At 45.7% G+C, this 19324-nt stretch overlaps 1 protein-coding gene across 1 annotated transcript; it reads left to right on the top strand.

Annotated features, from left to right (window-relative positions):
• Window positions 1–4905: 4905 nt before the first annotated feature.
• Window positions 4906–14098, top strand: LOC111846333 (integral membrane protein 2A). The gene is made up of 6 exons (XM_023816409.2): window positions 4906–5121; window positions 8113–8247; window positions 8687–8881; window positions 10920–11030; window positions 11635–11779; window positions 12295–14098. The coding sequence occupies exons 1-6, from the start codon at window positions 5044–5046 to the stop codon at window positions 12381–12383; spliced, it is 753 nt and encodes a 250-aa protein (XP_023672177.1). The 5' UTR covers window positions 4906–5043; the 3' UTR covers window positions 12384–14098.
• Window positions 14099–19324: the final 5226 nt, after the last annotated feature.

A 19324-nucleotide genomic window follows, 5' to 3' on the forward strand; every position in this document is an offset into this window, starting at 1 on the left:
TTTATCAGGAGGCCCAGAATTCCTAACTACGTCCCTCTTGTCAGTTTTAGTGTCAGAGCTGAATCTGGATGTTCGAGGTGGACACGGGGCACTCAGCGTGGATGATGTCGCTCCTCTTGCAGACTCCTGGAAGCAAACAGATTCCTGACAGTGGAGGAGGGTGCTTTGTAACTGCTCGAGCGTGCCTCCGCGTTTTCAGCCCGTTAACCACCGTGAACCGGTGCCTTTGTGAGCCGGGGCTTGGCCAGCGTTCCCCCCTCGCCCTTTTGAGGACAGATGGGTGTTTGTGGATTAAGTTACAACATTACAGCATGCAGTCAAGCGGACGAAATTTAAAAACGGGAACGGTGGACGGAGCAAAAAAAACAAACAAACGCCTAGCAGTTGTCAGTAAAAGTAATAAACTGAACGGGCACAGTGTTTAATGTGGTGTTAATTAGCCCCATGGAAAACTAAATCAAGCATCAAAACCCGCAGATTATTTTAAGATACCTCGAGCGTGAAGAGAAATGAGTTTTCCCTCCACCGACCATTTATTTCTGTTGACAGAGGGGAATTCTTCTCGTCCACTCTGTTTAGCGATCCGATAAAATTCTCCTTGATTAAATTTACCTCTGATGGTTTTTGGCCTGCTTTGTAAGTGCGCGCTAATCCTTCCCCTCCTGGTGGACGCAAACGGGATTACGGAGTTCAAACGAATCCTAAAACTAAGCCAGGCAAGCGCTCAGGATCACTTAAGCGTACTGGTGTCTGAGAGCGGGGCAGGGCCTTTTTTTGAGGAATGCGCTCACCGTGCAAATCAACTGCCCTGTTTACTTGCAAGCCACTTCTCATTACCAGTAACAATCTGCCTGTTAAACATAGGTAACGTCAAAACCGTGGGAGAGTGCGCACAGAAGATGAGGTCTTTACCATACAGTAGGGAGAACTAAACCTTGGCCACACTTTCTGGAACTGAAAGCGAAGCCCTTTGTGCTTATTTACATTCTGAACTGAGTAAAGTCAAACTGAAGACCACCTTGAACCAGATCGGTGTTTTTAAGGGCTATAGGAGCCCTCTTGGTCAGACAATCGGCCGCTAAGCTAAAAGAAGAAGCCTGGGCGTCTTGCACATCAGACTGGGAACACAGAGGTCCTTGGGCCGGGGTTTATGAAATGGCAAAGGCACATCTTGTTTCGTTTAGTTTAACCGCAGAGCGTTTCTGCGATTCGTATGTGTCTTGGTGCGGCATTTCCACCATCACCCTGCTGGAAAACCACTGCTAAACATGTCCTGGGGGTGCAGCTTGAATGGCAGTGCTCTCTTCATGCAGTGAGAGCAAATCCATCGCGAGCAACAAATTACTTAGACGGTTCTGCAATTTGCGGTGGGAAAATCAAATGAGAATTGCAAAGAATACCTACTTTCAGGCATCTATTCAGCTACGCGGATTTTAGTAATAATTTTGGTAAATATAAGATTTTAATCTCCTTAAGTTGTAATAAAAGGTTTCAGTTAAAATACATGATTTACTGCCCTCTTACCTTTTTTGATGTAGGTAATTTTAGGTTCATAATGAAATAATATAGATTTGCCGTAAGATTCCTTGCGTGAGCGTGAGTCTGAAAGCGTGAATATCAGGCCTGATGCGTGAGCTGACAACTTCGCCTACAGTCTTAAACCAATATTGGGAAAGATATATCAATGATAACATGGCTTTACGATCGCGATGCAGGAGAATTTTTGTTAACTTAGCAGCAGAGTCCTGTGAGGAGACGCTGACCCGCAGTTTAGGACACTTTTCGCGGGCTAAAATAAAGTCGCGCTGCTAAACGGCTGGAATAATGGCCGCGGAGCGATGCCAGGCATGTTTCCTGTTTTTAATGGGGTGACCGCTGAAGTAATTATAGCATGAGTCAGACCGATCTGCGGAGGCTATACGTTGGTCCAGGGTTGTTTATGTATCTCTGCGTAGCGGCAGCCACTAACCACTCGGATTTTACACATGGACGGTGTTTTGATTTATTACCTCAGACCGCTCGATATTTCATCATTCCTCAAGACGACGTAACACGTAGCACGCTTTCTTCGCTAGGCGGCACCAAAAACACGCCGGCGAGCAGCATTACTGCATTTGCAGTAGGTGATGGGGAGGCTCATTCATCGCGCCTCGTTAAGCATTCACAGCCAGGGAGGGGCTTGGGGGTGCTGTAGCTACACCTATGATAGACATAGTACCCCCTTAGCACCTTCAAGAATTTTTTGTGCTTTATTTAGATTTTTATTTTATTTTTAGTGTGTGAATAGTGAATACTATAATTTAATATCTTGCATTGTATTTAATACTGAATTTCATTGGAACTGTTACGGAGTGGGTACTGAGAATGTGCGCGGTTGTTTGGGTATGTGTCGGGGGTGTTGCGGTAGAAATTAAATCGAGGCGACTGGCACATTAAGGGGAAACCTTACATTTCAGAAAACCCTCGCTGAAAAGTCAAGCAAGCACACAGCACCAGCAAAAGGAAATATGTGGCGCCGCCCCTGTTTACATCTGCAAGCAGCTTTCTCTAGCGCTGCAGTGATTACTCTGTTCAAGGTCAATGAGTTCTGAGTTGTTCAGCTTAGTTATCCGTTACCTATTTAAAAGGCTGGACATTTATTAAAGTGTGCCAGGTATTTAGCTTAAGGTCGGCTTTGCAGTAACGCTACAAGTAACAGCACTGATCTAGCGATTACACGAGAGTCCATATTTCCCGAGATCACTCAAAAAAGTTCACCTCAGCAAAGATCTTCCTTGTGACAATCTACTGAGGCAGCGCTGAAAACGTAGCGGCATAAAGAATCAGCGGATTTTAAATTCAGTTCAACTTTGTTGTCATCATAATATACAGAGGCACGCATATAATAAGAAATGTCTTGTGACTCCTATGGCTGGTGCAATAAGTTTAAAATAGAAAAAAAGTATAGAGCAGTACAATGGTAGAATAACAATTAATAAGAGAATAGAATAAATGGTATATGTATGTAATGTCATTTATATAATACAGACAGTATTGTATTATATGCATAAAATCAAGCACTTAGCCATGCAGTCAGGTTTACAAATATTTGTGAAAGAATGGGTCATTTTGAAGTGCTCAGTGAATTCAAGGGTGGTACTGTCATAGGATGCCATCATTGCAATAAGTCAGTTTGTGAACTTTCTTCCATGCTAGATATTCCACAGCAATTGGTATTATTGCAAAGTGGGAAGAGTTTAGGGACATCAGAAGCTCAGCCATGAAGTGGCAGACCATGTAAAGTAACTGAGCGGGGCCGCCCAGTGCTGAGGCGCATAGTGTGTAGAAGTTGCCAACACTCTTACTCAATAACTGTTGAGTTCCAAATGCCCAAAAAGCACAAAAATGTTGGGAGCTGCATGGAATGGGCTTCCATAGCCGAGCAGCTGCATGCAAGCCTCACATCACCAAGCGCCATGCCAAGCCTCAGATGCAGTGGCGTAAAGCATACTGCCACTGGACTATGGAGCAATGGAAATGTGTTCTGTGGGGTGACGAATCATGCTTCTCTGTCTGGTAGTCTGATGGATGAGTCTGGGATTGACGGATCCCAGGAGAACGTTACCTGCCTGACTGCATTGTGCCAACTGTAAAGTTTGGTGGAGGAGGGATAATGGTATGGGGTTGTTTTTCAAGAGTTAAGCTGGGCCCCTTAGTTCCAGTGAAGGTATCTCTTAATGCATGTCTTAAGAGATATCTTAATGTATATCTCTTGTGGTGATGTACACTGTGTTTTTTGCTGCTAAATTGTGGTACTTGTACTCTGCTCCTATTTATATATTTATATATACATCTTTTTATATATATTTATTACACACTCTGCCAGGCTTATGTTGAGCAAAATAATGCAACGCAATTTCGTTCTGTTGTGCACTAACCCGTGTATCTCTGAATGACAATAAAGTAACTATTCTATTCTATTCTATTCTAATGCGTCAGCATGCCATGACATTATGCACAATTCTATGCTTCCAGCTTTGTGGGAACAGTTTGGGGAAGGTAGTTTTCTCTCCCAGCATGACTGTGCCCCAGTGCACAAAGCAAGGTCCATAAAGACATGGTTGGGTGAGTTTGGTGTGGAAGAACTTGATTGGCCCACACAGAGCCCTGACCTCAACCCCAATGAACACCTTTGGGATGAACTAGAATGGAGATTGTGAGCCAGGCCTTCGATTCCAACATCAGTGCCTGACCTCACAAATGGTCTTCTGAATGAATGGGCAATTGCCACCGACACACTCCAAAATCTTGTGGAAAACCTTCCCAGAAGTGTGGCAGGTGTTATAGCTGCAACATGGATGCCTATGGATTTAAAATGGGATGTTAAAAAAGTTCCTGTAGGTAAAATGACCATATAGTGTATATAGTTGTGTATTGTAAAGAATTGCAATGGGTAATGAATATATCAGCATATATGTATAGCCCAAACCAGTATTGAAATTGTCTCCTTTCTGAGTCTTGAGTCCCCTTTTTCGATCACAGGTTATCTGGGAAATTTTACTAAGGGGTAACAATCTGGCATGTCACCTGACAAGATATTCCATTCTGTTTTCTAGACATTCTTTTCTATTACGTCAAGATTCTATTCTGTTCTAACCAGATAGCAAGTTTTTGTCACGGCGGTATCTACGTTTTAAGAACCCTCTCCTCCGTTGTCTTCTGGCTTTCTTTATTCTATTTCTTTGATTTTCCCTCTACTTCTGTTTCATGTATCACAACACAACCATGTAAAGCGCTTTGGGACAACTCCGTTGTGAAAGGCACTATATAAAAACAAATTGAATTGAATTGAAATCAGGCTGTATTTGCCGATATGGGTGGCGCTCTACGGGACGAGGGCTGTCACGTGACCCACCGGAAGCGGAATTCTGGTGGTGGGCAGTGTCTGCAAACAGAGTGCGTCACTCGGCTAGGAAGCGCGGCGGCGACCTCCGCGAGGAAAACAACACAAAGAGCTAAAGAGCGCCGCTGTTCATCACTGTCCACCGCCACGGCTGCTGCGAAATGGTGAAAATCACGTTTAACTCCGCTTTGGCGCAGAAAGCGCTTGGCAAAGAGGGCGACGGGCTCGTCGGGGACAAGGTGAGCTGACTGTGCGCCGGCCTCGGCTGACGGCGCGGCCGCCCTCGGTGGGGGGCTGGAATAACCGGCCACGGGATCCTACAGCCGGTGATTAATGGATAATGTATCATACGGCGTCCACGGCTAATGGCCGACGATTCGGTCTCTAATGGGTAATACACGGTTAATGCTGTGGCGACATCACTCAGCGCGGCTACCCGGTGAAGCATCCATCTTTAGCCGCTTAGTGTCTCTAAATGCCGCGGCGCAGTTTGCTCTCCCTCTCTGCCTGTTAGAAGCGACCTTCTTCTTGTCGCGCTTGTGGTGCCCGATGCGGCATTAACCGCGTTTTGACACCCAGTCAGCCCTGCAAGGCCCCCTGTCACACATTGGAACGGCCGATAATTAAGTTCACTAAACTTAACCCATCTGTCTCTAGCTGTTTAACTGTCTCAGCAGTTGTCACAGAGCGGCTCAGCGTATATTTGGAAAGTACACGTAAAAATAATTTAGAAACTTATACTTAAATTATAATACATATAAATTCTAGTATAAATAGACCACGATGTGTTTAACAAAATGCGTATTCCTTGTTTCAGTCCATTAATCAGATTCACTCTCATAACTATAGTTGTGGTGTGAGATCAAACTATTTTCATGTGAAATAATAGCAAAATTAACTATTAAAAAGCATTTGTTATTCATTTGATTTTTAGAATACGTATTGTAATGTCTGTAAGTTTAGTTTATTGCGTGCCTGTCATTATTTTGGTCCTTGGTTATGTTTGGTTATCAGAAATAGCCATTTTTTAAAATTGCTTTTACACAGAAGTGTTGTACATTAAGTCAGGAGATGAACGTCATTTGCTGTCATTTGGCCATTTTGATTGCTATTAATGTATACCTTCTGTGCGTTTCATTGGGTTAGAAAAGTTTTCAGTGGTTACTCTGTATAAGCATGTTTGGGGAGTAAGGGTTGAGGTGATTGAGACTTAATATTGAAATAAATCCAGCATCGCTGCAGTGAAAAGTGGTGGGTTACGTTGCCCCTTCTTAAGGTGGCGTTTCATGCTTCGCAGTGACCAGCCTGCCTTTCTTGGGGTCCTGAGGATTCAGAACCGTAGACAGCAGCTGCTGCACCGATCAGCCTGCTGTTCAAAACAACAGCATGTCACCTGGCTGCTAGTAAAACCCAGATTGAGCCAGGCGAAAGAGCTACCCCTTGGTATGCCTGTCAGTACCCCAAAAAGAAATTATTTAGTTCTCTTCCTCTGGAACCTCATTGAACTGTGGAGTCTCTCAGGACTTTTGAGGATTAGGCATTTTTGGGTTTGTGTGGGTCGCCCTTACGGATTAAGCACGATGCTTTGGAATCGCTTTGAGCAAATGGCCTCCAAAATACAGCTTAGAAATTCACCTTTTCTCACATCCAATCAGGATCCACACTGTAGTCTCATGGAATACCGATAAATAAAGCCTAGGCTGTAGTTCGGACTTGGAGTTTTCGGGAAGTCAGAGAAAGGCTTCTGCGTAAATCTCCCGAGTACTGGAACTTGCATTTTGTAGATGTGCAAAAAAATATTGCAGCGCTTAGCATTTCAGATGCTGCCTGCCGCTGCCACTCGGTCTGATAGCCATGTGCTGATTAAGCTTTGTGGTCCTGGAGTTGCAGATGGCACCAGCACCCTTAAGTCACACTTCTCAGTGCGTGGAAAGTTTCAGCTGCCTCAAAACACACATGACTTCACAGTATTATTTATTAATCACTATCTTATGTAACCTCACTGTGATTTTTAAAGGTAGGATACCAAAATAAACCCTTTAAGCAATTTTAAATATTCCTTGTACTCTTTCCAAACAGAAAATGTTATGCAGTGCGATGGGGGGGTTTTTTGTGAGTCTGTTAATGCATAACCCTAATGATGTTATCTGTACTCGGAAGTAATTCTAACTTAGGCAGATTTGTGCATATGATATACTGAGTTTTAAGAGATGGAGATCATTTGTTCAGCTGCTTGAACCCATTCTGTACATTTTTGGAAGGGTGTGAATTGCTGTAATACATGCATGCACGTCACCACAGATCGCATGTATGCGTGCATTTCCTATGCAGAGAATTGTATTGTAACTGCATTGTCTAAAGCATGTTGCTCTGTTATTCAGTCAAAGCTGTTACTGTTTGTTTGTATAATCTGTTGTCTATTAGCTTGGGCTGATATTTTCACAGGACGTTGAGCTCATTTTGCGCTGAAGATCCCGAAGCTGGAAATGTCAGCGTAACAGCTGGGAATTTTCTTGTGAAAACTGAGTCACGCCATATTTAAATCGGTGCACTTCAGTCCACGTTTTGGCTTAATGACAAATGGTTGTTTTCGTGTTGAAGGTTCTAGAAGCTGGAATTTTCTCTGGTGTGCCGCAGCCAATCAGATTGACTTTAACAGTACAAAATGTATACGACAGCTTTTAGAAGGGGGAAGGATCATTTTTGGCAGTGAAATTCACCCAAATTCCCCTACTGACTCATTCAAATTAAGTGCCAGTCGCTTCGTTTAGGTAAAATAAGAACCTCAGCTGCAGAGGTAGGTAGGCATTCTCAGCAATAGAGGTTTTGAGTAGGTGGAGGTGCAGAGAGATGCATTCTGCAGCGCCAACCCCCCCATCTGTGCACGAGTAGCTCTGTGTTAAATCGTACACAACACATTCAGTCAGTGTGAAAGTTTTCACCATGTTGTACATCATCAAAGGGCCACTGTCGTCTTTGCAATAGTGAATGTGGCTGGTCTCCTTCAAAGGGGGGGGGGGGGGGTTACATGCAGCTGTCGGGATGCTTGGTGAGGGGGGGTTTGGGGTCTGTGGTTTAAGATGCCACCGCGATAGCCCGTCTGAGGAGCCAGCCACCTGTGAGGGGTGGGACTGCGGTGCGGCAGGTGGCCTGACAGGATGCGGGGCTGGGGACCATCTTGTGCAGGGCCCGGCCGCTCCCCGGGACGTTAACCCCTCTTTACCCGACAGGACCCGGAGACCGCCTCCGTGTACAACGGGGAGAGCTCCACCGGCCGCTGCCTGCTCACCCTCCTGGGCCTGGCCTTCATCCTCACCGGGCTCATAGTGGGAGGAGCTTGCGTGTACCGCTACTTCACCCCCAAGGTGAGAGGGGGGTGGGGGTTTGAGCTGGGGAGATTTCTATTGCAAAATTGCAACCTTGCAAAATATAAAAAATAATGCGAACACATTGTATGCCTGCACACATTATATGAGGCTAACAAATTCAAATGTGTAAAATAGGCAAAAGATTGAATACATTGAACTGTCATGACTAGTACAGTAAAGAAAGTTTACGGTGCGAAAGTTGCTCACTTAGGGCAAATACACGAGCCCTCGCGGGGGCTCTGTCAAAAGGAGTTTGAATACCACTGTGCTTAGGGCCCTGAAGTGCTCTGTGAACACAAGCTGTTACTCACTGTGCATCCTGTCTCGTATGAGTGAAGGTCACACTACCGCTGGCGTCCATTTCTGCCACATTCTGTGTGTAACTCCTCCCCCCCCACTGCCACCACCACCCTCAATCCGCTTTTTCCCCGCTCAGAAACTATACCACGGCACCATGCACTTCACTGAGCTGGACAGCGACAGTGTGCCCATGTACGTAGCTCGCCCGCCCTACTACCTGCCCCGCATCGACGAGGAGCTGGAGATCCATGACAACGTGGCCATCATCAACGTGCCCAAGCCCCGCTTTGGGGAGAGCGACCCCGCGTACATCCTGCATGACTTCCAGAGGGTAAGGAGCCTGTTAGCTCCACGGATCTGTGTGGCATGTCCAGAAGGTTGTGGGTTCAAATCCCCAGCTCCAGGGGTCCTGCACGCTGGCTAACCCTGTGCTGTGACCCCATGCCCTGCTCTCACTGGTAAATACATGTCTGTCTCATGGGCACAGAACCAAATGGTTCCTATTCCTCTGTATTCATTCTTGTAAAAAGGGCAAATGCAGTCAGTTCTGCTGCAATGAGTGATGTCACACCACTAGTGTGTTCTAACGCATTTGATACATTAGTACCCAAATCCAATACAATGCAGAATCTCATATGTATATGTGTGCTTTTTAGTCTGAGGGAAGAGCACAACATGAACTACATAAATGCAGCATGGTCTTGGCGAGAAACACTACTTGCATGCAGAAACAACCACCATAGTGAACGATAGCAATGTCTGATTTGTGAACCGGTTCTTTTCCATGTTCATGCCTGGCCGCATGGTGGCTGTCCAATAAAGGTGTTTATGATATAATTTATTAATGCATTATACTTGTAATTATTATATTAATTATTTCTTATTTAAAATGCATATAATTGCACGATTAGGCACTTGTATCACTGCTTTTATTATTTAATTCATTTTGGTTGCCATAATACTAAGTCACATTCCCCTAACCTACTTTTTTTTTTTTTTTTTTTTTTTTTAAAGCATTAGACTGTTATTTTAGTACACAATTTTAGTATAATGCAAGTTTTTTGAGGAACTCATTCGTCATGCTGTAGCAGGACTGACTGTAACGCATTTCCTCTTAAGTATATGAAGCGGCTCTCTGGTGCCCTCTGCAGTCCGATATCTCTCTCTCGCTCTCTGTCTCTCTTCCCCTCTCTCTCTCGCTCTCTGTCTCTCGCTCTCTGTCTCTCTCCCCCTCTCTCTCTGTCTCAGCAGCTAATGGTCCCTCCTAGGTAGCTTGTTTTTCAGTCTGTATCCTGTGTTGGCACACATTGTTAGTTCATAGCAGTAAATACGGTCTTTTACTGGTCATTATCTCCTGGCTTGCATCTTCTGACTGTTGCATGTTTAAAATCTATTGTTAGCCAACACAGCCGCAGTGGTGAGTGTAAGGTGGCACCCTTTTTGACAAAGCTAGACAAGTTATTAAGTGGTACAAGGAAAGCACTGTGACACCAAGCTGCTTACGTCATAGATGCTGATGCACTATTTGGGGTAGGCGTTTCCTTGTCCTTGTCCCTCGCTGTCAGCATGAGTCACCGGTGTGGGTGCACAGCGTGTGGCATGGCACAGTGAAGCTGAGGTGACCCCCGTGTTTAGCTTCTCGTCACCCTGGTGTTTCACCTCAACAAAAGAAAAAAACTGCACAGTCATACCGATAAATGACGTTTAACAACTCTTGAACCACACATAGCTAGCTGGGTGAATTTAATTCTTACATAATGCTTCATTCTCTTCAACGTGCAGCTATGATTAGATTCTAGGGGAAAGCAAGTCCTAGATCTAACAGGCTAATTCAGCTTGTGAACATGAGCACCTGCATGCATGTCATGCTCTGTGCGCTTGTCTATTTCTATGGTGGGGAAAATAAACGCCAGTGCCATATATAAATTGGTTATTTTGACATTAGGCTGATGTCATGTTGAGAACAGGTTCAATAGGCACTTCAACGTTAGTTTTGCTGACCTGTTTTTGATTCAGTTGGCTTAGCCTATTGGTGCTACTCCATTAGCATACAGGAACCAAGCCTTGCCTGAGCCATATCACGAAGACACACTAGTCACAACACGGTTCCAGCTCGCTTCTGGTTTCCACTGCAGAAGGGTCTGCTCGGTAAAGGTGTTGCCAGGTTTGGAGAGCAACAGTGGTGTAAAACCAAAAAGACGTAAAAGGCCATGTGCGCACTGGTTTCATCCTTGCCCGCTGTGGACACAGCCCATGTGACTGCCGACCATACACAGCCATGACAGGCTGACGGTGGCTGACGGTTCCCTTACGTAGTTATGACCGCGCTCCTGACGCTCCCACCTGAACGACCCCTGTTGCTGTAACAGAAGCTGACCGCGTACCTGGACCTGACCTTGCGGAGTTGCTACGTCATCCCCCTGAACACCTCTGTGGTGATGCCTCCCCAAGACCTGCTGGACCTCTTCGTCCAGCTGATGGTGAGTGACCAATGACGCAGATGACCTCTGACCTTCTCCCTATGGCACCCAGGCTTTGGCTGACACACTCCCAGACCCTTTCACTTCTGGTAGCTCCTTCCCATTCCAGTGAGATTCGGTCATACGCCATATCAGAAGGTGATTAGGTCGGCATCCCCACCACGTTTGGCCGTCCTGATCTTTCGGTTCCTCACATCAGAATCATTCACACTAGTGTTTTCATGTTGACTACAAGTCATAGCTGGCGGCTAATTTAGCTGACTATTTTGGGATTTCTCTGAATACCCAATACGCCTGTTATTCAGCAGGCAGATGAGCCTCTCACTGAAATCTGAGCTTCATGTTTAGATGAGGAGCATCTTATAACCAGACTAAAGTTAATTTTGAGAGTGGGGGGCATTTGTAGGGCTGGGATTGGTGGACGCCAGACACTGTCTGCCCTTAATGCTGCAAGCTTCCTGTCGACTCTTTTCCTTTGATAACGTTTCATTATGGAAGCCAGAGTTTTGAATACATTCTCCATCAGTTGGGCTATTCCAGAGGGCCTCCTACTAACCTCCCTTACCCCCACCCCTGCCCTCCGCCTGCCATCTCTCTCTGTCAGTCTGGCTCCTACAAGACGTACCTGGTGCACGAGGACCTGGTGGTGACGGAGCGTGTCGACGACCTGTCCAAGCTGGGCTACTACATCAACACGCTTTGCAGCGGCAGGGACACCTATCGCATGCAACGGCGCAGCGACCTCATCAGTGAGCCATCCTGCTGCATCCTCTCTCTCTCTCTCTCTCTCTCTCTCTCTCTCTCTCTCTCTTTCAAGAGATTTCACACACTGGTGTTGGCAGGAGTTCAACCTAGACTTTAGTGTTCCTGTATGGGAAAAAAAACGGAACACTCGGCTGATAAATATCGGTATCTCTCATTGTTCAATGTCGCTCCATTCTTGTTTTTCTATTTATCCTTTTATGTCACTCTAGGATTGACAGCTTTACGCAGTGTTCACTCTCATGGTTTCCAATCCTGGTGAATAGACACTGCTGTAAAAATATCAAGTAATTTTTAAGGATTATTACTCTTTGGGAACTGGGATGAGTGAACCGTGATCTGCACACCGGGAAATGCATGTTTTTTTGTTAAAAGAAGTAGCTAGCATTGTTTAGTGTAGATTTGGTTTTAGTTAACAAGGCCGAGCTTGGGCCCTCTTTAGCCATCGCGACCGGCCTTGTGCGGCTCCATGACCTCGTGTGTTCTCTCCCCGTACCTGCAGGCATACAGAAGCGCTCCGTCGAAGACTGCTTCTCCATCCGCCACTTTGAGAATAAGTTTGTCACCATCACCAAGATCTGCAAGGCCTGAGCGGGCCCTGACGGGGTGGGGGTGGGGTGGGGGGTCAGAAATAAAGGCTTTCCATGGCAAGTAGGTGCTATGGTAGTTGGGGGAGGGGTGCTAAAGGGGACTGGGAGTCTTCATCTCCTGTCAGACTGGAAGCAATGAGGTTTTTGTGCAAATAATAATAAAAAGCTGCATTGTTTTGTTGTGATATTCTCCTGCTTTCCAGCCACTAAGATAGTAGGTTTCCTCGTAACTTGACTGATTCCTGTCTGCTATTGAGGGCTCTGCTGGCCCCTCTCCTGTCCCCTGCCCGCTCATTTGTGTTTTCTTTGCGATTAATCGCTGTAGATGTGCATTTGAGTTGTCGTGTCTTGCGTTTTTTGAAGCCGTCGATAGACTCGTTGCATAGCAATTTCAAAGTCAGAGAGTGATGCCTGTGCAGCTCTGTAGGTGAGGCAATAACAGTTTATGAGTTATAATGTTTTTATTTCATGTATAATCCCCTCAGTTCCTCAGACCAGCCCCAGCTCTTCCCGAGGTATGTAAATATTCAAGTTACTCCTAAATGGTTGTCACCCTCCCCCCTCGCGGCATCACCCTAAAGCGCATGTAGAAAAATCACCTGTGCCTTTCAGGTCTTGGCTAGCGAGTTCATGTTTTAGAATCCTGGTGTTGGGCACCAGGCCCAGGAATATTAGCCGATGCGTAGATCACATAGAACCTGACCGGGCGCACGACTCTTCCCGTTAACGTGCGTCGCTCGACAGAGCCTTTGACCTCCTCCTGCGGCATTCCTGAGCTGTGGAAGAGGTGTAAAAACATTGCAGCTGGCCATTCAATGGCTGATGGACCAGTTGGCTCATCGGCATCAGATGGTGATGCTAACTCGTCTCGGGGTACCAGGAAGGCCCATTGTCTCCCAGCAAGGTCCCCGTCCTGCTTTAGCTATTGGCCGGAAACAGGCCCCCTGCCACCCCAAACCCCATTTGCCAATTTCAATGCCCCCAGCTATCAGGCTCCGATTGAGAGACATGGATCTTAAAATGAAAAGCCACTTTGGTTTGCAGCTGTTATCGGTCATATCTTCTACCTGCAATCCCCACGGCACGTGCCATCAAAGGGATTGAATCAAAATAAGCAAAAACACGGCCGTGCGTCGTAACTGGAATTCGCTGTAGAGGCCACACTAGCGGAGTTTTTCTTCCCTACGTCACGACTAAGCTTTCCCTTGTTGCTGAAGTGTGAGGGAAGCATTGCTCAGCGGCGCCCCCTTCTGGCGTGTTTTGGTCAGCAGTGTTGCTGTAGTTACAGTCCCCCACCATGCCTTGCCTGCTGGTGGGTTTGGTGTTAACTTAACTGTTGTGTTTGTGGTGAGTACTAATATTGTAGATCCCAGGCTCCACTGCTGTTTCATTTTTTTTTGCTCATCTAACTATTTCTCTAACCTTCATTCCTGTGTTTTAAGCTGAAGGGCAGTTTTTTTTTTAGTTTACTATTTGCTGCCGTTTAAATAGGAACAAAGGCAAATTTTTAGGTTGTGTGTTGCATGGTTTGTGTTTCAAGGGAAGACAATCAAGAGTGTAATCAGCACGGTGCATTTGCGTGCTGATCTGTGGTGATGCCTCAGCTGGGCAGTGCTGATTTGTCTGTTTTAGAGGTTTAACGCTTAGCAAAACCATTGAATGGAATACACCTTGTAACTGTTTGTTGTTCAATAAATATGCATTTCTTTACATAAACCTGGTGTGTGTTTCACTTATAAGATCTGAATTTCTCTGCCAGGTATCTCCAATGGTCCATCAAACAGATTTCTGATTTTTTTTTTTTTTGTTTGTTTTTTATCTAATGCAGGTGCCTCACTAGACATTTATGATGGGGGGGGGGGGGGGGGGCTAAGCCTGTACCGGGAGGGATTTTCATTTAAATGAAAATGAATGAGACCACACTAAACTATTTAGTGTACATTTGTATGGGGGGGAGGGGGGGTAAAGAACATTTGAATAGGGTTCGCAATCAGTTTTAGTTTTGACAGCATATTTTGATAAAATAGTCTTTTGATGAAAATACAATTTAGCTTTGTCATATTTCAGTCTTGTTTTTTTGTGGTTTTGCTCTACATCTATAGTACATGCGGTTAATGAAAATAACTGGTTTAGTCATAGTCTAATATATCAACGACAAACTAAGTCGAATAAATTACTGATTACGTACTTCGCAGCAAGTCGTTGAGCTCAGTGTTAGCATAAAATTTAGTTAACCGTCATTTTAGTGTATACATAATCATTTCTTACTAGATATTGGTAATTATGATTCTAATGAAGCAATAAGTACAGGGGGTGGACAATGCAACAAACACCTGGTTTTAGACGCGATAATTTATTAGTATGGTGCAGGGCCGCCTCCTGCGGCCAGTACAGAATTAGTTTGTCTTAGGAACGACAGATAAAAGTCCTGAGCCATTCCTCTTGCAGAACAGTGGGCAAGTCACTACGTGATCCTGGTGAAAGAGTTTCCTGACTCGCTCCTCCACAACACTCAAAAGTGGCTCAATAGTATTCAAATCTGGTGACTCTGCAGGCCATGGGAGATGTTTTGCTGTGTGCACTGGTGCATTATCATCCTGATATACAGCACCATCTTCAGGGTACAATGTTTGAACCACTGGGTGACCATGGTCCTCCAGAATGCTTCTGTAGTCCTTGGCAGTGACGCACTAATCTAGAACAAGTAGTGGCCCTAGGGAATGGCATGATATTGCAGCCCAAGCCATCACTGATCCACACTTCGTGCTGCACTCGGGGTATGCAACAGTCTGGGTGAGGAGCCTATTTGGGGCTTCTCCACACCCAACCACAGACATGGGAAAGACAGTGAAGGTGGACTCATCAGAGAAAAATACAGGTTTCACATTGTCCACAGCCCAAGATTTGAGCTGCTGGCACCACTGACACGGACGCTTGGCATTGGCACCAGTGACCAAATATTTAGCTATAGCAGTCCGACCATGAATATTGACCCGTGGAGCTCCTGACAAACAGTTTTGGTGGAAACAGGAGAGTCTAGGTGTGCATTTAGTTCTGCAGCGAGACGGGCAGCTATGGCTTTATGTTTTTTGGGTACAATCCAGGTTAGTGCCCGGACATCCCTTTCAGACAGCTTCCTCTTGCGTTCACAGTTACTCCTGTTGGATGTGGTGCATTGCAATGGTACGCTGACATTTCCCTGGATACTGCGACTCTCAATACGACACAAAGGTTTGCTGACCTGGTCACAGATGCTCCACCAACAATTTGTCCCCTTTTGATTTCTGATATGTCTTCCATTATGTGGATTGCAGTTTCATTGTCCAACCCGTGTAGGTTTGCTATAGTAAAAACAGACATGGGAACTTGTCGCTACTTACCTGTTTGATTAATTAATGTACTCATACATTGATCTGATATTCATTTATCATTAATGAATTGTTTCAGATCAGTTATTTAAACCAGTTAATATATCTTTTAGTATATGTGTTAAATAAAACTTTGTGATCTACTGAAGGAACAAATAATGAATAACACAAAAAGTTAAATACCAATCTCTTGTTTATTTGTCATTAATGAATCATAACACATCTTTTATCTCTTGTTCATGATTTGTACTTGGTAAGAGTTACTAAGGAACCAAACTGTAAAGTGTTACCATTCATTTTTATTTCATTGTCTCATTTTCATCAATTAAAAATCATCTTAGACAAATAATTATCGCCATACTTTTCATCGGCGAAATTAACGCTGCTTGCAGCAGCCCTGATCCCATTGATGTTGCTCAATCGACCTGAATTTATGGAGACATTTTGTCTCCAATGTTTGTGTTCAGTAGGGGGAGCCAAATACCAACGCTGAATCCTCACACACAGCAGTATCCACCAGAAGTGAACTAGTGAACTCCAAATAGTCTTGTGTAAGTTCTGATGAAATATGGTGCATTCAAGCAACAGTAAGCCTCAGTCTTGCAGGCTCTTTGACGGGTACATGCTTCTCGGACCTGTCAAAGGGAATAAACACCTGATCCCCTTGTCCCCCGTGCTGTTTTGCTTCCATATTCTGGACTTTCCTTTGAGTGCCATCAGCCATTTTTAAGCACTGTGTATAAGCCCTGCGTGCTGTAAAGCAAGTAAACAAGAGCAGACTGAGGAAATATCATGAGGTTGTAGAGGGGAAATGGGACTTCTGCAGCCCCGGTACGGTCTGGCGGCTTGGCGCGTCTCCACCCACTGCTGACTTCTGACACTGACTTTGCGGGGGAGCAGTGTACCAGGCAACACTGGCTAGAGGCCACCTGCGGGGACCGGGCTGAGCCGGTTAGATGTGTAATACCCCGGTGCTGCTGTGGGAGGAGCCATTGCGCAGTTTCAGGATGGCCGTCTGTGACACTGCTTGTGCAGCGGTGTTAGGGGTTCTGTCATTGCATGAGAGCGCTCGCACCAGTCGGTGCAAGAGTGTCGCATCACATGCGTCATGTAGTCACTGCATGGTAAGGCCAGCTTCGCTTTGCCCTTGTACAGCCCCCGTTTCCTGCAGCTCATTCAAGCCCCTCTTCTGAGTCAAAATGGTACAGGGCAGACCCCCCCCCCCCCCTTCCCCTCAGCTGCTGTTTAGGTGTCTCATGGTGGTCGTCCCTGTAACTGAGCCCGGCCTGTTGTGTGCAAGATCAAGGCCGGTCAGGACGACGGATGGGGGCCCACGTACAGAAACTTGTGGCTGCGGACGTGCCAATATGGCCGTCATTTTTCCAGATTGTCGGCACGGCAAGAAGTGCAAACAGGAAATGAGCCGCTGCAGCTTACCCTGAGTTTCACCGAGAACAAGAAGGTTGTTACGCTGTGGGAGAGAATCGCCAGCGGCACAGTGGCCTCTTGGAGATCCAGAGGTGGGAAACGTGGGTCGTTCGGTGTTTCTTTTGCACCAAGCACGGTCAACAAGCTCTGAGCTCAGAGTGCTTATCTGCCCTGCCTGTTTTTGAAGCTGGGATAAATGTAACCGACACCTCTCCCAGTCCAACTAACAGGTGTCAGTTTGTGGCACATAGTCTGATAGGAGGAAGGTGGCAGGGCACCAAACCACTCAGCTTTTCAGTTACTGATATTTTCACAAATTGCACATGCTGCACTGTCTCTCAGTTAGGAGTTAGTACCGAACAGACCATAGAGATCTTCTGAGCTGAATCTGTTCAGCCTCGAGCAAAGGAGACTAAGGGGGGACATGATCCAGGTATATAAGATTCTAACAGGTCTGGATGCTGTTAAGCCAAATGGCCACTTTAATATTAGTTCAAAAACAAGAACTCGTGGCCATAGGTAGAAATTAGCGGGAGAACATTTTAGACTGGGTTTGAGAAAGCAATTCTATATACTTCTATATTTAGAGTATGGAATAGTAGTCCTGTTAGTGTAGTGCAAGCTAAAACCCTGGGTTCCTTTAAATCAGAGCTAGATGAGATAGATAAGACAACTCTGAGCTATTAGTTAAGTTCTCCCCAAACAAGCTTGATGGGCCAAATGGCCTCCTCTCATTTGTAAATTTCTCATGTTCTTTTGTTCTTAAAGCATCTACACACATCCCCCCACCCCCAAAATAAAAAAACAACAGGGCCCTAGTTACTGATAAAACTTCAAAGTGGGGTATTATTATTTTGGTGCTGACAGACAGGACGGGGGCCACCTTAATGCCTTATTATCTGTTGATTCCCTTGAAGTGATCAGCTGGTGTCTGATGGCTGCTCGCCATGGTGCCTACACTAACACTGGCCCGGTGTGCTGCTGCCTTTTCTGTGCTATGCGAAGCAGCCGCCACAAGCGCGACAGGAAAGCCGCAGCGGCCCCACGCTGATTTCCAGCCAGCCCAACTTCTGGCCAGACCTTTGGTTTAGATGGCGTCTACAGGGGTGCATAGGGGTCTGGGTCTGAGTCTGGGTCTGGCGTGGCTCCTGGCAGGGCTGGACTTGGATTAAAAATCAGCCCTGAACTTTGAGGTTCCCCACAATGAATCGTGCAGAGCGTCTGGGGATGGGGGGGTGATCCACTTTCAGATGTCCAGTCCAGGGCTGGAGCCCAGTGTCAGACTTTGCTGGATTTTTCTCCTTCGTCGGCGCGAGGTTTTGGAGAATTGTTGATGCTTCCATGTCCCACTCTCGCCAGTGTGGGGAAGCAATAAAAAAGGCCAATAGAATGTTGGGTTATATCTCTAGGTGTGTGGAGTTTAAGTCAAGGGAGGTGATGTTACATTTATATAATTCCTTGGTAAGACCCCACCTAGAATACTGTGTGCAGGTTTGGTTACCATACCTTAAGAAGAACATTGCTGCCTTAGAAAAGGTGCAACGGAGGGCTACGAGAATGATTCCTGGTCTTGGAATGTCTTATGAGGAGAGGTTAGCTGAGGTGAATCTGTTTAGCCTCGAGCAAAGGAGACTAAGGGGGGACATGATCCAGGTCTATAAGATTCTAACGGGTCTGGATGCTGTTCAGCCAAATGCCTATTTCAGTATTAGTTTAAATACTAGAACTCGTGGCCATAAGTGGAAATTAGCGGGAGAACATTTTAAAACGAATTCGAGGAAGCACTTCTTTACACAGCGTGTAGTTAGAGTATGGAATAGTCTTCCTGTTAGTGTAGCACAAGCTAAAACCCTGGGTTCCTTCAATCAGAGCTGGATAAGATTTTAACAACTCTGAGCTATTAGTTAAGTTCTCCCCAGACGAGCTTGATGGGCCGAATGGCCTCCTCTCGTTTGTAAATTTCTTATGTTCTTATGTTCTTATGTTCTAACACTGACAGACATGATGACCCAAGAAGAGTTGCATTTCCGTGGTGCCCACAGCACACTGCGGAATCGCGTAAAAGACCTCGTAGCTGCCGGCTTTAGAGTCTGTAACGCGCCGCTGTTTGTGCTTCTGGCTTCCTGTGCCGCGTCACCAAAAGAGG

This window comes from Paramormyrops kingsleyae, chromosome 10, assembly GCF_048594095.1.
Source record: "Paramormyrops kingsleyae isolate MSU_618 chromosome 10, PKINGS_0.4, whole genome shotgun sequence".
Lineage (NCBI taxonomy): Eukaryota > Metazoa > Chordata > Actinopteri > Osteoglossiformes > Mormyridae > Paramormyrops > Paramormyrops kingsleyae.